Source organism: Colletotrichum acutatum (genome assembly GCF_030867785.1).
Source record: "Colletotrichum acutatum strain CBS 112980 chromosome Unknown BDZ83scaffold_48, whole genome shotgun sequence".
In the NCBI taxonomy this organism is placed as follows: Eukaryota; Fungi; Ascomycota; class Sordariomycetes; order Glomerellales; family Glomerellaceae; genus Colletotrichum; species Colletotrichum acutatum.
This window is the reverse complement of record NW_026849042.1, coordinates 234011-255357: the sequence shown is the minus strand read 5'-3', so window position 1 is coordinate 255357 and position 21347 is coordinate 234011. Positions and strand designations below refer to the sequence as shown.

Genomic DNA, 21347 nt, shown 5'->3' with positions numbered 1-21347 from the left:
CCAGAAATGAGGTGCACTGGGGTGATGATGGGTGCCGCGATTGCGGGATGCAGGTACATGAACTTCCAATGCCGACGACGGCGCGAGCGGAGGCCACCGTAATTCCCCCCTTGGCCCAGCGCTGAGCGATCGGATCGCGTACGTTTTTGTCACGTGATGGTCTCAGCCAACCAGTCGCAGTCAGCAACGAGCCACGAAGCGCACCCCAGGCACCAAAGCACACACAGCAGGACAGACTAGCAACACAACACAGAGAGTTTGCTTTAGGGGGAGGAGGAACTTGGAAGTACTTCAATGCCGAACAAAGTGGTGATGCTTATGTGGTTTCCAGATGTTTGAAAATGTCAGAAAGTCTTTTGCGACTCTCCGCAACACCACCAGGCATCTCAATTCACTCCCTGTACACATCATCCCGCGCACCTCAATTCCCACCACCCACCCCCAGTGACCTCATCCGCATCCACGGGCGCGCATCGCGTCTGGCACCCCCAGACATCCATATCGCGACAGTACCTAACTGCGGCCCACGGCATCTTCCGCCCGGGCCACCTGAACCCGACCAAACCGGGCCCCCTCCATCTGCTCCAAAATCCTCGGGGGCCTACCCCTGTCCTCGAAGAAGGTCCCGTACCTTACGCAGTAAAGCCTGGGGTTGGGGGGCGCCACCACTGCTGTACATCTTCTTCCGTCAGTGGGCTGAACTCCATTTCGCGTTCCCGCAGCAGGAAAAAACAAAAGCTCTCCCTCGCTCGCCCCGATCCAGTCGCTTGGGAGCTCCGGCCAGCTGGACACCTCACCCTCGTCTGTGACGACCCCATTACGAACAACCCTGGCCAGTTTCCCTTTCATCTTTGAGAAGCAAACGCACAACACGACCCTCGACATCTCTCGTCTGCCAGCCTGTAGCTGAACGTCCTTGCACACCTCCATCCCTCGAGCCGCCCATAATTCTTCGAGACACTCCAAAAGCTTAGCTACCTTAGCTACCCATCGCAAGCTACCAATCACACCACCATCTGCAGGAGCTGCTGCAGGTCTCTTCAAAATGCGGATACGTTTGCCCTTTGCAGGTACGTCAAGAGTCTCGACTGTGGTCAACCATGGTTCTGGATCTCCATCGATTCCTTGCAGAGCCGAGTTGAAGCTTCAGCTTTAGCTCCAGTTCAGCTCCAGGCGCCCAACCCATCCAAACTCCATACTAATAACCCTCTCCCTCCAGGCGTCTTCTTCGCCCTCCTCCTCGTCGCAGGCTACGCAGGCCTCACCACCCTCCAACTCGGTCAATACGTAAACGACAAGGTCCTCCACTTCACAACCTTCTTCCTCCTCACCATCGTCTTCTACTGGATCCTCGACACCAACCGCCGCCGCACCCTCAACCTCACCCTCACAGTCTGCACCTTCATCCTCGGCGTCGGCTCCGAGTTCCTCCAGGGCTTCCTCCCCAACGGCCGCGAGTTCGACTTCTACGACATCGTCGCCAACGTCGTCGGCTCGCTCGCGGGCATCGGCCTGTGCTCGTGGTACCACAAGCGCATGCTCGAGCGCAAGCGCCGCACCAAGACGTACCAGGCTGTCCCCGGGGAGGACGAGGAGGATGTGGAGCTTGGCGAGGGACATGAGACTGGTGTTGTGGAGGCTAGTGGTGCGAGGGATGGGGGTGCTGGTGTTGGTGTTGGTGCTAGCAATGGGGGCAGGTCTCTTGAGGAAGAAGTCGATAACTGGGATGAGAACCAGGTGGACGACTGGGAAGAGGAAGATGGTGATGGTGATATCGGCGGAGTCAAGAGCAAGGATATGGATACGGGAGATATTGGCGATTCCAAGAAGCGGGCTGATTAAAGCCCTTTAGCAAGGAGGAAGCCAAGGAAACGTGTGCGATATGACGGATGAGCATTGAGTTACGATTTTTGGCGTTTAGGGAGGCCTTTCATCCTAGCAGCGTGTTTCGTAATAGATAAAATGACATTCTTTTCCCTCATCATACTGTACAAATCTCACTCTGGGATCGAAGAGACCAGAACACTAACATATGGCAGGGGGGGAGACGAAGAATTCGGAGCAGTGGCTATGATTTCTAGAATAGACCAACAAATTACCAAGACAGAAACGCCAACCAAGTAGCCTCAGCCGTATCTTTCTATCGACTCAAAATATTCAAAGCTACACCTGTACGGGCCCTCACCAACCAAAGGCTTCATTGTGCCACACCACGTCCCGGCCCCTCATGACCCACGCGCCGACATACTCCCGCACCTCCCGTCCCATCTCCGCCGGCCCGCACACAAGCACCGCGACCCTCTCCTCGGCCCCCTGCCTGAAGAAGTCGTCGACAATCTTGCGCAAATCCGGACGCTTGCGGCTGCCCTCGCTCGTGAGGCGGTTCCGCCTCCGGTCACGTTGCAGCGAGCTCATCTCCATCTCGCCCTCGGCGTTCGTCTCGGAGGGAAGCCCGGCCATGGGACCAGTAGAGTCCGAGTCGAGGGCATCGCCTGTGAGGAAGACGCGGACGTTGGGGTCGTCGATGATGCTCTTGGAAATGGACTTCTCGGCGGCCGTAGCCCAGGCTGTGTCGCTGGCGCCGCGGATGGACCAGACGAATTCGACCTTGGCGCTGGAGTTGTCTTGGAGGATGGCGTGGTAAATTGGTACGGTAAAGGTTGCGCCCACGCCGCCGGCAACCAACAGGAAGCGGTCGACTGAGGAGCCGGTGAGTTTGTCAAAGTGAAGGGATGCGGCACCGTACGGGCCCTCGATGCAAAGCGGTACCTTGCCGTCTTCGATGCCGGTGCCCGCGTTTGCAAAACGGCCGAGATGTCGTGTGAGCGGGCCATCAAGTTGCCGAGCTACCAGAGTAAGGCTGCCGTTGTCCTCGTCGACGGATGCAACAGTGAAGGGGTTGAAGAGAAATTCAAAGAGCATTGCATCAGGGGATGTTGGGCCAGCTCCAGGTCGTGCTGCAGCGGGGACGCTGAGGTAGATGTGGGAGCCTGGGCGCGTGTGGAAAGCATTGATCTTGTGCTGAGGAATCGAAGCCGAGATCTTGATCAGGTTCGTGCCAGGGATGGTCTCAACCTTTGAGAGAGCCATTACAGTGCGGAGACGACGGACGGTGAGGTCAATGAGGAAGACGATGATAGCCTTGACCATAAACAGGCGAGCCGACTTGGCGTGGAAGAAGACCAGGACTGGAATTGCAAAAGCGCCGATGAGATGAGTGATGAAGAAGACGCGGTACGAGTACCTTCGAACGGTGGCAGCCGCTGTTGAAGTCATCATGTTCATGGTTGCAAACGCAACGACACCGGCGAAGACAACTGGTGCAAAAAGGCGCTTCTGAACGATGCCTTTGGCCACGAAGAAGTTCAGGTAGAATACGGCGTGGAGGACAAGAAGGGATAGCGTCACACGAGAGAGAACGCGGTGCCATTTGTTCAGCTCCTCGTGAGATGTGCGGAAAGCCTTGGCGATGGGGCTGAAGCTCTTCAATGCCAGCAGGTACTGGAAGGGGATCTGGGAGACTGCGATGATGCCAAAGCGTTTGGTGAGATGGAGGTAATCTACAGCTAGTCAGAAATATGTCTTGACTTTGCTCAATCTGAATGGCAAATTTTTTGAGCATGGAGTCATAATTTTTTCGAGGCTCACTGGAGTCTCTTAGGTGTTGGTTCCAGGGTCGGGGTTGGAGTTCCATCACGTTTGACATCCAATTGAGGGGATTCACAACTTACCATCGCCCGTCTCCAACACGCTGAGAACCAGCAGCCATGACGCCCAGGCCAAGCCAAAAACCCATTGGTCCTTTTGGCCCCAATGCTGCCCCATGAAGTAGACATCGTCCGCCAGCCACCACTTCCACTTCTTGATTGTGGCCTCCCAGCTGTGGCTCCAGCTCTGTCTCCTTGTCTTCAGCTCAGGAGAGCCCGGGACAGCAGAGTAGGAAGCTCCGGACTGCCAGCGTTGACTGAGATACGCCCCGAGCCGAAACAGCAAAGCAATGATGATTGGCGTCAGTGCCGAGTACTGAGCATAGCTGCCATAGCGATCCAGGGTCTGTCTCCGGATCTGGACCTCTTCCTTGGACAGGTCGACGAAGCGGTAGGGCCAACTCATAGCGGTCGATCTTTCACGGGTGACGCGGATAATGGCGAGGTAGAGTTGGACAAGAAGGAAGCTCAATGGAGCTCAGTGCCACATGAGAAATACGAAAGGCAAGACAGAAAGAAGAAGGTTGTGATAGTCCGCAAGCTCGGACCGAGCGGGTAATTACACAAATGAAGACAAGATGGAGTTGCAGTGGGAATTGGCGAAGGTTCCCGTCACTTGTCATATATCGAGAAGCGTGCCTGGGCAACCGACTACACACGGCAGAACGAACACCTTCCAGCTGGCATCTTCGTCCAAAGTCTCACCTCGCAGTCGAGGCGGTTTTAGGTTGGCTTAGGCTCGTTTTCCAATAGGTGTATCGACCAGCGGCGATGGATTGCTTGGTAAGCCACATCTTGATTGGTCAGAAGGAGGAATCTAAGGAGGTGACCCCTGATCTTTCCCCCAAATGTTCCCGTCTCTGGTGGAGGCAAGTGCTCCCCTTCGCCATGCAGGCATTGGAGACATTTCAGCGAACATCCCGGCTGTTCGTGGGCGGGCGGGAAGGACCCTGCCGAAAGACCCTTCCATTCCACTGGCTCCAGCATCGTCGCTCTTTCACTTCGCTTTCACTTCGATCCACAAAGAAGGCATTGAAATCGTTGCCGACTGCTTCTTAGCTTTGCTCTTTGTTTTCTTTTCTCTGCATGTCACCGCAAGGTATGCTGCTGTTACATCCTCAACGGACGGACCAAAGAACCGCAGCATTCGGGCCGCAATGTTTAGCCCCAGGCTTCCTCCGGTCATTCCACTCGGCGACGGCAAGGCTGGTGGCTGAGCCGTGAATTTCGGTATCATATTACACAGCTCGCATAGCTCATATGATGGAAAATCCTCTGGGACAGACTCCGAAATCACGCCTGCCTGCAGTAGCAGATCTGCCTCAAATGGCTGGTTGGTTAACTCAGGGTATTGAGAGGCCCTGTCATGCAGCCTGCATCGGCGCTTAGAGCGGGGTTTGCGGCTCCCGTTCAGAGCCTGCTGTACAACGCAACGATTCTTGAGCAATCTTCACAGCCGAGTCCTTCGATCTAGTCTTATAAGAGGGCTAGTATTCCATGCTGTACTTGATAAGCTACTTTTTTCCAACTGCCATGCGATCAATCAACATGGACCAAATGTGCTGTGAATCTTGCCCGCAACCAGAGGTGTTATACTGGAAGAAAGGTCCGGTTAGAGAGAATCCCATTGAACCAGGAGCTACATTAACAGGAAATAGGTGATCGAAAATGGAGATCGGCTACGACGGCCAGTGAGAAGAAATCAGCATCCTTTTTTGCAGACAGGGAAGACTTCGATGTTTGCATCGTGTAAGCTTAGTATAGCTTCGGTGACGACTCGATGCTGATAAGCGGATAGCAATGCTTTTGCACAGAAAATACGCGAATGTTCAGCATGCCGCGAGAAGTTTGCTAAGGCCTTCCTAATCCCAGACCTCTGGTGGAAACGGTATTGCAGAGATTCCAACGGCTACTTTGGATGCGAGACAAAGATTGATGAGGACGGAAATACTGCAGGACTGAGTGAGTTGTGATGATTAGGGCCAAGGACGCTGACTGACGGGAGAATAGCTACATGGGCGCGATTCCCAGTGAAGCTCACGAACGAAGGATATACAGGATATGAATGGTCAAAGACCAATGTGATTACGCACTGGGTGGCGAAGACTCGTCAAACAGTCCTCGTCGTCTTCGACGCCGTTCAACCAGCGGCGAATTGTATGAAGAGGGTCCCGGAAGATGAATCCGACCCCATTTACGCCGTACCAAACGCGGACTACTTCCTCGACCCCTACTGGATATATATCGGAATCTTGGAGAAGGTCGTCACTCTGCAAGATGCCGCTGTATGGGCTGTTCGTGTTACAGTCAGGACCACAGAGAAGCAAAGGGACATAATCCACGGCTCCGACTCGGCCACATCAAAGACTGTACCCGACTTTCGTCATTTGCACGAAACCGCACGACATGCTATACACGTTTCAGAGACATTGGATTTGGCCGTCAAGGCTGCTAGGAAGATTTTACTGCAGCACGAGACACATAAGGTTGGCCCTGACGACCAGTCCAGGTCTACCACCGCATGGAAACGGGCTTGGAATTACACGCATCAGCGGTTGCAGTTCTTTGAAGAGATGATTACCAGCCTTCAAGAGCGCTCAGCTTCCAATAAGGCTCGACATTTCAACGAGATCTCGCTCGCATATAACATGGTTGCCCAGTCCGACGCCCGGATTTCTGTAGCCATCGGTCGCGCGACGCAGAGAGACAGCGAGGCCATGAAAACCGTGGCTTTTCTCACACTACTCTTCCTACCGTCAACTTTCGTTTCAGCCGTCTTCAGCACCTCATTTTTTGACTACGACTCGGGAGCAGACTCGTGGAATGTCTCGAGCAAGTTCTGGGTATACTGGATTGTAGCAGTTCCGATAACACTCGTAACGGCTCTTCTGTGGTATTACCGACATCGTCTGGGCCCTTCAGGTGGGTGCGAGTTACTTCGATTGATGGATTCCCAAAGATCGAACACACGAGAAGATATCGAGTTTGGGAATGGCAAAGCCATTAGGGACTACGGGATTGAGCATCAAAGAAGTATTAGGCGACAGCAGCACACTGTCTTGTAGTCTGGAACAGACACAGGTAGAGTCAAGACCTGGTGTCTTTGATATCGGTCAATCATGCTCTCAAAATTTTGCAAGACAGAGCGTTAGAGCAAAGGTTTCATTTATCAGATTACCACAATATTCCAGGTTAACTCATGGCAGTCGTTCCGATGGCTGGCTTTGTCTTAGGTATATGAAAGGTATTACTTTCCCGATCTTGGTTGCCCTTCATATATGTACTTCACCCTTCCGGCCACTTCCTACGAAGGGTGAACTTTTCTGCAACAACCTCCACTGCGATCTTAGTCACATCGCCGTCGTCCTACTAGTCAATTACGAAACTATTCCCTTGCGACATCGGCTCTTGCGACAGCTAACAGCAGACAACACGAACCAAATTTCCTCGAAACCGTTCTTCGCCCTCATCGGAATGTTTAGTGGCCATACTTACCATCTACAAAATGGCACCGAATCATAGGAAACGGCCACGACCCGCCAGCAGTAACGAAGACGACGGTGATGGTAGACCTGCAAAACGCCCAACTACAGTAGGCCCAGTGGCTCAAGCGCCTATCAATGCGGATCAGGTGCTCCCCAAGCTGCCGCGTGATGCGTACGACGTGGGCTGGGTTTCTGCTCTTCATCTAGAGATGGCTGCAGCCATCGCCATGCTCGATTTCAGACATGAACCGCACGCTCAAAAAGAGGATGACAGCAATGTATACGTGTTCGGCAGCATCGGCCTGCACAACATCGTCATTGCATGCTTGCCATCGGGAGAGTACGGCACAGTCAAAGCGGCGGTGGTAGCGAACAACATGCATTCGAGTTTCCCCTCGATTCGCATTGGCTTGATGGTTGGAATAGGAGGCGGTGTACCTGGGACAGTCGACATACGGCTGGGCGATGTCGTGGTCAGCAACCCGACAAGAGACTCTCCGGGTGTTGTGCAGTACGACTTTGGGAAGGCCATAAATAACGGTCGGTTTGAAGGTATCGGAAGTCTGAACAAACCTCCAACATTTGTTCTTGCGGCTGTATCCGCGTTGAGGGCTAAGCACGAAACTCAGCCGAGTCAGATTCCGTCAATCTTGGACGATATGAAGCAACGCAATACTCTCATGGTCGAGTACACGCATCAATTCGTAGATGAAGATTTACTTTTTGAATCATCTTACGAACACTCTGGAGAGAACTGCGACAATTGCGATAGATCTAAGCTGATACTACGCGACCCACGAGCGACAAATGATCCTAGTATCCATTATGGAATCATTGGCTCCGCAAATCTGCTCATGAAAGACGCCAAAAGAAGAGACCAACTTGCAAAAGACCATGGACTTGTTTGCTTTGAAATGGAGGCTGCAGGACTAATGGACAACTTCCCGTGCCTCGTCATTCGAGGCATTTGCGATTATGCGGATTCTCATAAACAAAAGCGATGGCAGAGATATGCCGCTGCTACGGCGGCAGCGTACGCAAGGGAGCTTCTTCTTCTCACGCCAGTCCAAGAAAACTTCGCCATACACACGCAAGTAGAAATACGAGATTCTGGTAAGCTGGTGACTTCCTTCACATTGTCGATGATTGCTTACACGTTAGTTGTAGATACATCCCGGACAAAGCGTGGGGAGCTTCTAGACTCACTCAAGTTCGATCAAATTGGCAAGCGGCACGCCAACATCAAAGCGAATCATGCCAGAACTTGCGAATGGCTCCTCAATCATCCTGAATACACCGCCTGGAAGGATACCAAGAAGTACAAACAGCATCACGGTTTTCTCTGGATGAAGGGAAAGCCCGGGGCTGGGAAGTCAACGATTATGAAATTCGCTCTCGACCGCGCATCAGGGCGGACCATTTCCTTCTTTTTCAATGCAAGGGGCGAAAGTCTGGAGAAAACAACGCTGGGAATGTATCGATCACTACTGCATCAGCTCTTGCGGGCACTCCCCGATCTACAAGTCTTGCTCGATACCACCGTCATTTCACCGTCGGACCAACAAGGCATCACCGCATGGGATCTAGAAACGACTCAAGTTCTTTTTCGCAGAGCTATACAGAATCTCAGACAACGACCCTTGACTTGTTTCATTGACGCCCTTGATGAGTGTGAAGCGGCTGAGGTTCGAGAACTAGTCGAGGTCTTCGAAGACTTGGGACAATATGCGGTTCAAAACGACCTCCGGTTCTATGCCTTCCTTTCTAGCAGACATTATCCTTACATTGATGTTCAATACGGCCAAAAGCTCATTCTGGAAGACCAAGTTGGACATGGGAATGATCTTGCAAAGTACGTATGCACCAAGCTCAAGGCCGGCACTGGACCTCAGAGTGATGAGATCATCGCTGAAATCCTACGAAAAGCTTCTGGCGTCTTCATGTGGGTCGTACTGGTCGTCGATATTCTGAACAAAGAGTACCTGAGGCGTCGCTTGTTTGCAGTGCGAGGCCGCCTGAGAGAGATCCCGTCGGAACTAGGTGCCCTTTTTAAGGACATCTTGACCAGAGACCAAGAGAACAAGGATGATTTGCTTCTCTGCATCCAGTGGTTGCTTTACAGTAAACGACCCCTGAAGAGAGAGGAGTAATACTTTGCGATGACCTCCGGTTTGGAGCCTGGTGCCTTGGAGGAATGGGACCCCAGTAGGATTCAAATTGATGCTATGGATCGCCTGATTCTCAGTTCATCGAAGGGACTGGCTGAGACAACAAATTCCTGTGACAAGACCGTCCAGTTTATCCACGAATCCGTACGCGACTTCTTATTGAAGGACAATGGGATCCGTCATCTCTGGCCGAATACGGGCGCTGACTTCGAAGCTCAAAGCCACAATAAGCTGCGGGACTGCTGTCATGAATACTCGAGTCGAGTCGACATATCCGAATACTTACCAGAGGACGAATTTCTCTTGCGGCTCTACAAGAAGAAAAGTATTCCTTTCAAAGTCGCAGTCGAACGTGGTTTTCCATTTCTAGAGTACGCAACCAACCATGTACTCTATCATTCAAATGCCGCTGCAAAATCGATTTCACAGACTCACTTTATTCAAACCTTTCCGTTCAAATACTGGGATCAATGGATACAAAGAAGCAATCTCTTTGAACAACACAAATCTAGAAGACAAAATCCCGATTCTGCGAACTTGCTGTACATTGTTGCAGAGAGAGGCCTAGCAGAATTGGTCAAGGAATGGCTTCGCCTCTACGGGAACGCCGATGTAAGCGGGGGCCGTCATGGCTATCCACTTCTTGCGGCCCTCAAGGAGGGCCATGATGGAATAGCTAGGCTATTGCTAGAATCTTTTAGAATTTGGATTCGCCCCGCGAGCATAAATTGCACGGATAAACAAGGACGCACTCCCCTGTACTTTGCCGCGGAAAGAGGGCAAACTGACATCGCCGAAATGCTGTTTAGCAGAGGCGCGCGAGCTGACCTTATACCAGATAAGGCCTCTTACAGTCCCCTGTTTCGAGCCTTCGAAAAGAGACAAGTCGCACTCTTTACGCTTATTCTTCGAAAACGATTAGAAAAACGATTAGCATTACGATACAGCGGCGGGCATAGTTCAATTTCACAGTCAGCGCCACTTGTCTCTGAATACAAAGATGCAGTTGCAGTTCTTGACAAAGCGATAGAAAGCGGGTATTTGCGCCCTGCTCAACTTCTGCTAGAGGCTGGGATCAGCATTGATCCCAAGTGCGCAACAACGCTTCTGTTCAGTGCCATCCGGTGCAAGCAGAAAGCCTCCGCTGCGTTCCTTCTCGACAACGGTGCAAATATCAACCAAAAAATACTATCGAAAACTGCATCTTTTCCGATTCATTACGCTTTTCATGCTGATGACGAAGCACTTATCCAGCTGCTGATTCGCAGAGGGTGTGATCTAGAAGTCCAAGACGCCCGAGGTCGACGGCCTCTCCACCTTGCCTGCGAAAAAGGTTTCTCGGTTATCGCAGAACTTCTGATTGAAAAGGGCGTGGAAGTTCAAGCAAAGAACGTAGATGGAAACACACCGCTATTCCTCGCTATGTCAGCGGACTCAGAACGTTGCGTAGATCTTCTGCTCAAGCACAACAGAGACAAAGTCGGCGAAAATCATAATGCAGGCATACAGCAGGAGGTCGACAACAGGAATTTCGAGTACGAGGCTCTCTTTAATGGACATAAATAAACCCTTCTATTCGCTGTTGACCCCCGCGCTGGTACCCTGCTCAGCAAACTTTTGGGTATAGGATTGGATCCTAATCATCAAGATGACCGTGGCCGAAATTTTCTTCATACGGCATGTCAGAAAGGCGATCCAGCTTCTGATTATCTTGAAGATGTGGAAAAAGCCATTTCGAAAGGCCTTGAAATCGATGGACGGGACAATAAGGGACGAACCCCTCTTATACGTGCCGTTATGATTTGGAATCATAAGTTCGTCGACTTTCTGCTTCGACATGGGACCGACCCCAACGCGAGGGACTTCGCAGGAAACACACCCTTGTCTACGGCCATCTCCCTTGAAAACTCAGGATGGCTTCCTGAGTCCGTATTAGCCACAGTTCGGAGCCTTCTTGAAGGAGGTGCTGATCCCACAGAACCAGGCCCAGACGGTGAAGCCTCACTTGACACGGCTATTCGGCGGGGGCATGAGGATATTGCAGAACTTCTAAGGGACGCATTGGAGCGAAAACATGTCGCTTCATGAGTTTTGACATGTTTGTATGATGTCCGACGCGACTTTGGATTTCCTTCAGGTTCTGATGGTGGTGTTTCTTGTGTCTTTGGGTTAAGAATGCAGTGTTTACTTCATTATCGTTAGCATACAAGGCGTTGGGAGAGGAATTCCAAATCAGGTAGCTTTTAGAAATCTCTGGGAACTGTGCATGGTTATCATCTAAGTGCTTAAGAGACGTCGCAAGACCGACGTCTAGATCCCCGGAGGGGGGGCGCCGGCTTCGGCCGGCCAAAATTACCCCGCCATCACCGTCCCGCGGCGAAGTCCTCCGTCAACCCCGCCAAAGTGGGCCAGGCGCTTTCTATCGGCAGACTCGAGCTCAGGATAAGGTATGCTCGCATCTTATGACTCTGTAATCAGCAAGTGTCTGTGTGAGATGATCGATAGCTTCAGGACGACAGCATTCTGTCAAGTACAATCTAAATCGTAAAATGCAAACGATGGCTTCACCAACGAAAACAAGGCGAAACAAAGTTTCCCAAGACTAATCCAACCCCAATGCATGATGCAAGCAACTTGTTCTGGTTCAATACAGATACAAGATACCCCCAGGTCCCGAGTAAGGTCGATTAACCTCTCGGCAAAATTCCCCAAAAGTCAAAAAGAGCCTCATCCACTGAATAATCCATGCATGCAAAAGTCCACGCCCAGTCTCCATCGTCCACGCCCTTTCCTGCGCGCCCTTTCTGTACATGCCCGCTATCAAAACCCCACCATCCGCCGGTGAAGAAGACCCACTTTCCACCTCCGACCCCGCGCCGGTGTAATCTCACCGTCGTTGGATTTATCATCCGCGACTACCTTACGTACTTCAATTCAATTTACACCGATTATTTCAGCTCACACCAATCTCTCCCCATCACTTCCCGTCGTTATATCCGAATACTAACAAACTCCAAAATCATCCATTCGCCAATATACCACCTCGACCCAGACCAACTCATATCAACATAACCACCAACACCAACCAAAATGTCCGACCAAATCGAAAAAGTACTCACAACCGCCGCCCCAGCACCCCTCCCCCAATTCTCCCAAGCCGTAAAATACAACGGCATGGTCTACTGCTCCGGCAACATCGGCATCCTCCCCGACAAGCCAGGCATGGTCCAGGCCGAGGGCACAGTCAAAGACCGCACCCGCCAGGCCCTCAAGAACCTGACCGCCGTCCTCGAGGCGTCCGGAAGCTCCCTCCGCAACGTCGTCAAGGTCAACGTCTACATTACAAAGATGGCCGACTTCGCCACCATGAATGAGGCGTATGATGAGTTCTTCACGTTTGATCCCAAGCCTGTAAGTTTATCTCTCATTCATGTCTAGAAATGACTTTGCTCGTCGTTCCTGGCAGGTCATGACGATAAAGGAAATGAGAGAATGCGTGCTGATACCTCAGATCAAAAGGCCCGCACGTGTGTTGCAGTATACCAGCTACCGCTGGGCACCGATGTCGAAATTGAGTGCACGGCTTTCCTGAACAAGCCCACTCAGAAGCTGTAGATTCCTCGCATTTTGGACTTTAAAGCTGTGTTTCAGGTTTGAAGAGACAAACCTATTTTAAACTACTGTATTTATGTAATAGTGAACGCCTGGGTTACAGCAACCCGCCCTACTGGGCATGGCTTTTGCAGATCTATAAGGAAGCACAGTTTTCCCGCCCTATTGAGCAGCCCAGTGGACCGCATGCCCGTAACGCCGGGTAACAAATAAATCAGCCCCTTCCACGTCATATCTTCATCAAGCGCCAGTGAAATGAGCTCCCATATCGCACACCTTACTGCCGATACCTGGCCAGCTGTGCCATAATATTCTGAACTTGGACTGCGGAATCACCGGTGCCAGTTGCAGGAGGGTGGCCGTTCGGGCCATTGGAGGGTGGCGCGCCATTCGGAGCAAAGGCCTGTCCGCCGTACGAGGCAGGCTGCGTTGGTGCCGCAGGCGGCGCTTGCTGAAGACCGCCCATAAGGGCTTGCAGCTGAGCGTTGGCAGCCCCGGCAGCATTGTTGACAGCCGCCGGTCCACCCTGGGGGTTCAAACTAACCAACAATCGTTGCAAGGTCGCATTGTCGATACCACTCATCATGCTGGCGAGGTCGGCTGGCACTCCAGCCGGTGGTTGGGGTTGTTGGACAGGAGGCCCACGTGGCGGCCCCTGGCCTCCGTGATAAGCAGGTGCCTGGGGAGGTACGGGCTGCCCTCCATAAGGCTGTCCGTATCCCGGGTACTGAGGCTGGGGAGGCGGGGCATTCTGATAAGGTGCCGCCGGCACAGCTTGTGACTTGGCCCGGAGGACGAGCTCTGCCGCGATCGGCGGGTCGATGTCTCGGTAGTCGTCGTATCGGGCGCTAACGCCTCCGGAGCGGTCGAAGACTCGGAGCGGGATCTTACCCATGTTCTGTGCCTGTATGTCGAGATCGACAATAGCGTGTACGCCTTCGATGACCTGGCGTTGAACAATAGCCTCACGAGGGAAGCTTGGGTGGAGGAACATGACGTCTACCTTCAGGCCTCGATCGGTGAAACCGCGTTGAACCCAGGTAATGAAGTCGCGGCTAAGATCCTGGAGGAGTAAGAATTGAACGTCAGGAACCTGATTGCCATAGCGACGAGGAATGTCGAGGCGGTCGTCAGCTGCAGAAGGACGACCATAGGCCGCCGGCGGGCTGGGGCTACGCCGGCGGTATCCATCGTTGTGGCGGCCATATCCCTGAGGGGACCGCGAACGACCACGGGAGCGTTCATGAGAGTCCTGCTGGTAACGATCTCGACCGTGACTATCCTCACGGCCATGACCACGTCGGGGAGGGCTGTTACGTCCCGGCCTGTAATCATCACGGTTACGACGGTTATCATGGTGCGAGTTGGCTCCGTCATGGCGATCTTGACGTCCTGACTGTCGGCCTCCACGACCGCCACGGTCTGGCGACCGGTTTCTCTCGTTGCCGTCCTTCTTTTTCTGGGCTCGCGAGATTTCCAAATCTAGTAAAAGTGAGTACAGTGCTCTCGGCGCATGTTATTCAAGAGCACTTACGAATCTTGCGGCCTTTGATTTCGCTGCCCTGCAGGTTGTCCATGGCAGCTTGGGCATCTTCGAGGTTGTGGTACTGAACGAAGCCATAGGCGGACTTGAGTGAGATCTGGGCGAGACGGCCGTATCTGTGAAAGATATCAAAGACATCCCGCTTGGAAACGCGTTCGCTCGACAGGTTGCCTGAAAAGAAGTCAATGGCGCCGTCGGGTCTGCCTGATGAGAGAGAGCGCGAACCAATGAAGATGCGTGAGCCATCGGGGAATTTATCCCATTTGGCATCAGCCATGTAACGGCGCTCGTCGTTTACGAAGGTGTCCCAAAGCTTCTGGCGGTCAGCAGTATCGTCCGTCTGGCCGGCGGGGTAGCCGCCAGGAGTGGGATAGGGAGGCGCGTTCATCGAAGTAATGGGCATGGCCGCGTTCAAACCGTTGGCGGGTGGAGGTGGGAGGCTGCCATAGATGTCGGATGCGGTACCAGGGGCACCGGGAGCACCCGTAGCTACGTAAGTAGATGGTTGACCTGGCGTGGGCGGAGCAATCATGTTGGGAGAGACATGAGAAGCAGCGGTCTGAGGGAAGCCTCGATAGTCTTCAGATGGATATGTGGGAGCCGCTTGCTGGGGCAACGGAGGTCTGGGAGGAAGAGTGGCAGACGCAGACGAGGTCAAGTTGGACGATGGCTGAGCATCATGGTTCTGAGTAGAGCCAGTGGGAGATTGGTTGTTGCTGGACTCGCTCGCCTGGCCTGTCATCTCAGCAACAAGGCGAGAGATATCAACAGCGGGGTCATCCTCGGAAGCATTGTCATTGCGTGCGTTGAAGGAGGCGCCGTTGGCAGTCGAATGAGGCGCGCTTGAATCAGCTCCTGGGTGGGCGGCAGCTGGTTGGGAAGGCGCGGATTTGGCTGAGTGTTCTGCAGCAGTAGCAGTGGCCGACGAGGAATCAGCGGTAGCGACGGTGGAGGGGGCCACTTGCGAAGGGCTTTTCAAAGAATCAGGAGCGGCGGAATTTTGAATGGATTCTGCTGCCTTTGATACATCATCCTCTTCCGCGCCATCTTCATCCGCGTCCCGGGGAGGAGAGTCGAAGATCTTGAGATAATCATCCTCGCCGGCATCTGGCTCCACCTGCTGTTCCTGAACCTTGTCCGTGTGTGTCTCCTCTTCCTCGCCGTAGGCATCGTCCAGACTGTCGACGTCGTCTTCGGCGTCCGCGATGTCTGTGGCAGCTTGCGCATACGGTTCGGTCGAAATTGGTGCGTCTAGGTCGCCTTGAGCGACTCCATTAGTGTGGGCGGTCATTGCATCAAGGATATCAGCAGTATCCTGGAGAGCAGGTACAACGGCTGGAGCGGCGGAGTGGAGAGGAGATGGGCAGTAGGGCGAGAGGTCGGCAGCAGTAGCCTGGAACTCGGGGGTGGCCTCCGGTTCGGGCATTCAAGCTATTGGACTTGTTGGCGCACTGGTTGGCGGTGATAAGAAGTAGTAGTAGTACTGCTGTTGATAGTGACCTGAAGATGCGAGTGGGCGATGCGACGACAGCTGTGGAAGCTTGCTGATGTCGACGCTGGCAAGGCTTGCGCGAAACAGGCAGAAGAAGCTTGTGTGAGGTTGACGAGACAAGCTTGTGGGCGGATATGGGTTAAAGAATGGGCTTTATGTCAATGGAGTGGAAGCGACAAACGAGGCAACCGGGCGCCTTGTTTTCAGCAAATTCAGTCGAGCCGCAGCGATGCCGTCATGTATTTAGGGGCCAAGGCAAGCGCGAGGCAAGGCAAGCACGGCTGGGTTGGTTGGTTTGGGGACCCGAACGAGAGGGTAAGAGCAGATAGGTACCCAGAGTGGCAGGAAGGCGGGGTGGGAATGGAAGGAAGGAAGCAGGCGCAAAAGAAAAGAGGCTGCAGGCACGGGGGAATCTCCGATGGGGGTGGGCGGCGGTATGAGTACGGAGTAAGGTATGAATGGGTGAGTGGGTGCGGCGGGAGCGCAGAAAGCCTTTGAAGGTTGTGACAGTAGATGGGAGAGTCGATTCGGAGGAATCAGAAATCTCTGCGACGGGAGCTTAATTTCTTTTGGTGCTGGAGAGGTCGGAGGGGTGTCGATTCAGCAGCAGGAGAAAGGCGAGGTGAGAGAGGATGCAGGAGGAACGTTGAACCTTGAGGCCATGAGCACCGAGATGTGGTTGGTGGCAGCTGCGGCGGTGTCGCGTGAAAGTATGTGCGGTGGAAGGAAAAAAAGGTTAAAAAGCTCAGGTACGAACGACGTGGTGGAGCCTGGAGGGCCGCGTGGGAGAAAAAGTCGAAAAAAATCGCTGTGTGAACTGTGAAGGACTGCAGGTGGAGGGAAACAACGTTCCGGTAAGGTGCCATCTCACCCGCTGCCAAAGCTCTGCTCTCCGCAAGGCTGGCCGATCGCGCTGGACGGAATGAGGCCTGACCAATGTCACCGTGGGAAAAACGGTTGGAAGCCCACAGCCCGACGCTAGCTTTATCTGGCAGCTTGGTCGCGCTTAGCCGGATTCGGATACCGTGTCTAGTCTACAGTTTCTCACCTCCAAAACACGGTACATCACCACTCAGGAAAAGTCCAGATCCACGCACTTGGTCTATCGATTAATGATGATGACTACTGTCTGATGCAGACCGAACATTTCATCGAAGAATTACCTACCTTAACATTCAAAATTCAGTCTATTCTCTCGTGTCTTTCGCCAATCAGATGGCTCTTTGTCTGAACTTCTGCCTTGATCAATTTGACGCCTTCCTTTGATCAACTTAACCGCCACAATGAAGTTTGCGACAAGTCTATATCGATCTGTCCGTCCAACATTTGGAAGCCCTTTGATCCGACCCCTGCAGCCTGTTCGCCAGGCTCGCTTCCAGGCATTTGAAGCAGATTTTGATCCTGAAGAGCTAGAAAAGGCAAGATCATGGCATAAGTCCTTTAATGGCAGTCAACTCCCCAAGGGGCAAACAACCTATGCTCGCTCCAGCGGTCCGGGCGGTCAGCATGTCAACAAGTAGGCCCTTCGCATATACGCTGGTTATTCTGGCGTTTCTGATCTTCGGTCTACACTTTTGCTAATATCATGATAGAACGGAGAGCAAAGCAGTCACTGTTTGGCCTATCAAGGACATCTTACCAGTCTTGCCCAAATTGTTACACCAAGGCATCAGGGCATCAAAATACTACACAGCTAGATCTGACTCCCTGACATTCCAAGCTCAGACGCACCGCCAGAGAGATGCCAACTCGGAGGAAAACCAGCAAAAGCTTATCGACGAGATCAAGAGGATATATCAAGAGACAGTCCCTGGCGAAACAAGTTCTGACAAGAAGAAGAAGCATGCTGAGATGTGAGTTGTCTTTTCATACACCAATGCACCTGAAGGAGCTAACAAGGCATGTAGAGCAAAATCATTCAACGAGGGACGACTGAGGCAGAAGAAACAAATGAGCACCAAGAAGCAGAATCGACGTTCTTTCGACTGAGCAGGTTAGGAAATGTCCAGAGTGCCAACACCTGATTTTCGGTCCGGCAAGAAAAGGGGATGATGGGGTCTGACCTAGCGGGTGTTGCTGAGTCGTGGCACCAAGCTCGCCCAGCTGCTTTTTCTGCCCAGCTAACAAAGTTGGCGGAACCGAAACATGCAAACACCAGGCAGCCAGCCGGTCGAAGTACGGAGTAGAGAAGACATTGGTGGGGTAGGGTCCAGAGCTGGCCAAGCACCAAAGAACGGCCGGCTGGCAAACAAGAGGGGTTCAGGCCTGGACCCTGAACTTTGACTCAGAAAACGGCATTTCAAGAGCATGTGCCAAGGACTGAATGCTTAATATTCAAGACGGCAGAGAAACCTGCGTAGGCTGTGTTAGAAATGAGTAGATGTACGGATATGTGTACGTTTTTCATACGAAGATGTAAATATTAGATGGAAGACTCGCTCAGAAGCAGATCAAAGAGTGGTGGTGGCTGCTCCCGTCAGCTCCCTGAACCGTTTGCAGTTCAGCCTCAGATCACCCGGGAGCTTTCCCATAATCTTATACTAGGACTTGAATAAGGCTGGTATACCTACCGAGAGGAAATGTGATATGAAGACGAGCAGCTGACGGACTGGTTGGGGGCCGTCTTGAGCATGTACCAAATAGAAACTAGAACGCACCCACCGAGCAGTTGCCAGCTGGGGTGGGGACCCCAGTTCTCATGGCTGGGCCCGGGCCGCCTCGTCAGGCCGTCAGCATCCGTCTAGGCTCTCATAGCACCCCATCCTGAATGGGTCGCTTCATTATCAACAATAAATTGTCTTGGAAAGAAATACACGTATGAAGGGGTCCAAGGGGGGATTCCTCGACAGAGCGGAGAGCGATCCTCAGACGATTAGTGGTCAGAACGAGAGCCGAAGCTCCTGTGCTGGGAATATTGTCAGTGAGCTGTCTCCAAGTTGCGGGACCCTCCATGTTCGAGAGAGAGTGAGGGTCCCTTATGTCTCGAGCTGAACGACCTGGCGCATGTGGTGCTAAGATGCTAAAGTGCCCCTAGTGCCCATACATGTCCAGTATCTTTGGTGTAGCGGCGTGTGGTCCACTTGTTCGTCTCTTCCATTCCCATCCAGTCTATGTATCTCCGCAACCTCGAATCCTTTTCTTTCTCTTCACTCCCACTTCCTCCCATCGTCGTTTTTGGTTTCCGAATTCTCCCAACACCGTCTCTTCTTTCCACCAAATATCGCGTGCTCGACGCCCGTCAACTTTGATCTGCGTCATAGCGTCATAGTGACAGCACATCACCCCCTTCATCTATCTGCTGTGTGCCGATTTGATCCTTGCATCCAATTCACATTGGCCCCGCGAGACCCTCCCAAGGGGCAGTCAACACGACCGGGGACCGTCGATCATCAAATCAGCCCAATAATCCAGCCAAACACCTGCCGTGCCCACTTTGTCAGCTGCTCGCTCCTTTGAGCAATCTTGGCCAGATTATTCAAACTTCCACCTCGAGCCTCGATTTGCCTTCTCCTGCGACTTGGATACAGAGACAAAATCTTTTTCAAGACAGTTTCGCTGCTCGTCTCATTCGCCCTACCATTGTCGAACCAAACCGTAATATCGGTCCTAGCTTCGTCGAGTGAGGCTAACCGCCCCCAAAAAACCGCCGACCGATCTTCGCCATCTGCTTACCCCGCCAACACCTTTGATCTCGCGACCGCAACCCCGACCGACCTTTATCTCCCGAGCCATCGCCTGACCCTCTTCGATCGTTGGGCGACGCTCGTGGCCTCGATTCTTTCGCCCCTCCAGCATACTCATCACATTGTCTGTTGGCCGCAGCAATGGCTTCCAACGGTGCCAACGGAGCATCTCCGTCACCTCAGGTCCAGCCCTGCAGGTACAAGGTCGGCAAGACGCTTGGTGCTGGTTCCTACTCCGTCGTCAAGGAGTGCGTTCACATCGACACCGGTCGCTACTATGCCGCAAAAGTCATCAACAAGCGATTGATGGCCGGCCGAGAGCACATGGTACGCCTTCGACTGCCTTCTTCTGCATCGTTGACCAAGAAACTGACACAACCCCTCTCACAGGTCCGCAATGAAATCGCAGTGCTGAAAAAGGTCTCCATGGGCCACCAGAACATCCTGACACTTGTCGACTACTTTGAGACGATGAACAACCTCTACCTCGTGACCGACCTGGCTCTCGGCGGCGAGCTCTTCGACCGCATCTGCCGCAAAGGCTCATACTACGAATCCGATGCTGCAGATCTTATCCGGGCGACGCTCTCTGCCGTTGCTTACCTGCACGACCACGGCATCGTCCACCGCGATCTGAAGCCCGAGAACCTCCTGTTCCGTACACCAGAAGACAACGCAGATCTTCTCATTGCCGATTTCGGACTGAGCCGCATTATGGATGAGGAGCAGTTCCACGTGCTGACCACGACATGCGGTACCCCTGGCTACATGGCCCCTGAGATCTTCAAGAAGATTGGTCACGGCAAGCCTGTAGATGTATGGGCGCTCGGTGTCATCACCTACTTCCTTCTGTGCGGTTACACGCCATTTGACCGCGATAGCGATTTCGAGGAGATGCAAGCCATCTTGAACGCCGACTACAGCTTTACCCCCTTCGACTACTGGCGGGGTGTTTCCGACCACGCCAAGGATTTCATCCGTCGCTGCCTCACCATTGACCCGAACAAGCGCATGACGGCGCATGAAGCCCTGCAACATCCCTTCGTTGCCGGCTACCTCAACAATGGCGAGGGCGAAGGCCAGAACTTACTGCCCACTGTCAAGAAGAACTTCAATGCTCGTAGGACGCTGCATGCTGCAATTGACACTGTTCGTGCCATCAACAAGCTTCGTGAGGGCCAGAGCAATCTGATGGATGGGGCCAAGTCGAAAGAGCCTGGACGTGGCGCTGCCGCACACAAGACCCAGCAAAACGCAAGGAAGGACGATAGCGCCATCAGCCTCGGCAATGGAGCCCACAAGGACTCAGGCTATGGAACGCAACCCGAGGCCGACAGCCAGCATGATGTGGTCATGTCCGATGCAGGCCCGGCACCCAGCAGTGTCCCAGCAAGTTTGCGGCCAGGCAGTGAGCAGAACAAGGTCGTGGAGACGAGCAAAGGACTGTGGAGTGGTCCAGCATTGCGGCGATAGCCTCGTCGTAATGCGGTACCATGTGTGAAAATTACGGCACCCCACAAGGAAGAGCGTGATGCAGACATGAGTCTCCTTACAGCGTCAATGGATTCCCTTGGTGGATCTCACGCTCCTTCGGGACTCAACTGTCTGCGCAAAGAGACTCTTAAAGGTCTGTTCGCCAACATGCGAGGCGCTCGTG

At 53.1% G+C, this 21347-nt stretch overlaps 9 protein-coding genes across 9 annotated transcripts; 7 read left to right on the top strand and 2 right to left on the bottom strand.

The window, feature by feature from the left end:
* Positions 1-1045: 1045 nt before the first annotated feature.
* BDZ83DRAFT_752365 (VanZ like family protein) lies at positions 1046-1842 on the top strand (the record flags this gene model as incomplete). The annotated part of the gene is made up of 2 exons (XM_060514191.1): positions 1046-1070; positions 1220-1842. 2 exons carry the CDS (start codon positions 1046-1048, stop codon positions 1840-1842), a joined length of 648 nt encoding a protein of 215 aa, XP_060364845.1.
* Positions 1843-2181: 339 nt separating this feature from the next.
* BDZ83DRAFT_752364 (ferric reductase like transmembrane component) lies at positions 2182-4113 on the bottom strand (the record flags this gene model as incomplete). The annotated part of the gene is made up of 2 exons (XM_060514190.1): positions 2182-3560; positions 3732-4113. The coding sequence occupies 2 exons, from the start codon at positions 4111-4113 to the stop codon at positions 2182-2184; spliced, it is 1761 nt and encodes a 586-aa protein (XP_060364844.1).
* Positions 4114-5064: 951 nt separating this feature from the next.
* Positions 5065-7084, top strand: BDZ83DRAFT_327851 (uncharacterized protein). Its single transcript, XM_060502400.1, has 4 exons — positions 5065-5313; positions 5366-5456; positions 5506-5669; positions 5718-7084. The coding sequence occupies exons 1-4, from the start codon at positions 5205-5207 to the stop codon at positions 6770-6772; spliced, it is 1419 nt and encodes a 472-aa protein (XP_060364843.1). The 5' UTR covers positions 5065-5204; the 3' UTR covers positions 6773-7084.
* A 128-nt stretch (positions 7085-7212) lies between these two features.
* BDZ83DRAFT_752362 (pfs domain-containing protein) lies at positions 7213-9342 on the top strand (the record flags this gene model as incomplete). The annotated part of the gene is made up of 2 exons (XM_060514189.1): positions 7213-8305; positions 8360-9342. The coding sequence occupies 2 exons, from the start codon at positions 7213-7215 to the stop codon at positions 9340-9342; spliced, it is 2076 nt and encodes a 691-aa protein (XP_060364842.1).
* Positions 9343-11006: 1664 nt separating this feature from the next.
* On the top strand, positions 11007-11614 carry BDZ83DRAFT_621909 (uncharacterized protein). Its single transcript, XM_060508296.1, has 2 exons — positions 11007-11281; positions 11366-11614. Exons 1-2 carry the CDS (start codon positions 11158-11160, stop codon positions 11446-11448), a joined length of 207 nt encoding a protein of 68 aa, XP_060364841.1. The 5' UTR covers positions 11007-11157; the 3' UTR covers positions 11449-11614.
* An 836-nt stretch (positions 11615-12450) lies between these two features.
* BDZ83DRAFT_577842 (endoribonuclease L-PSP) lies at positions 12451-12975 on the top strand (the record flags this gene model as incomplete). Its single annotated transcript, XM_060505062.1, has 2 exons — positions 12451-12771; positions 12880-12975. 2 exons carry the CDS (start codon positions 12451-12453, stop codon positions 12973-12975), a joined length of 417 nt encoding a protein of 138 aa, XP_060364840.1.
* A 274-nt stretch (positions 12976-13249) lies between these two features.
* On the bottom strand, positions 13250-15941 carry BDZ83DRAFT_719718 (uncharacterized protein; the record flags this gene model as incomplete). Its single annotated transcript, XM_060512207.1, has 3 exons — positions 13250-14454; positions 14507-14686; positions 14741-15941. The coding sequence occupies 3 exons, from the start codon at positions 15939-15941 to the stop codon at positions 13250-13252; spliced, it is 2586 nt and encodes an 861-aa protein (XP_060364839.1).
* Positions 15942-16795: 854 nt separating this feature from the next.
* Positions 16796-17996, top strand: BDZ83DRAFT_741213 (peptidyl-tRNA hydrolase domain-containing protein; the record flags this gene model as incomplete). Its single annotated transcript, XM_060513085.1, has 3 exons — positions 16796-17523; positions 17600-17860; positions 17915-17996. The coding sequence occupies exons 1-3, from the start codon at positions 17291-17293 to the stop codon at positions 17994-17996; spliced, it is 576 nt and encodes a 191-aa protein (XP_060364838.1). The 5' UTR covers positions 16796-17290.
* Positions 17997-19647: 1651 nt separating this feature from the next.
* Positions 19648-21322, top strand: BDZ83DRAFT_327759 (kinase-like domain-containing protein). Its single transcript, XM_060502399.1, has 2 exons — positions 19648-20017; positions 20081-21322. The coding sequence occupies exons 1-2, from the start codon at positions 19832-19834 to the stop codon at positions 21161-21163; spliced, it is 1269 nt and encodes a 422-aa protein (XP_060364837.1). The 5' UTR covers positions 19648-19831; the 3' UTR covers positions 21164-21322.
* Positions 21323-21347: the final 25 nt, after the last annotated feature.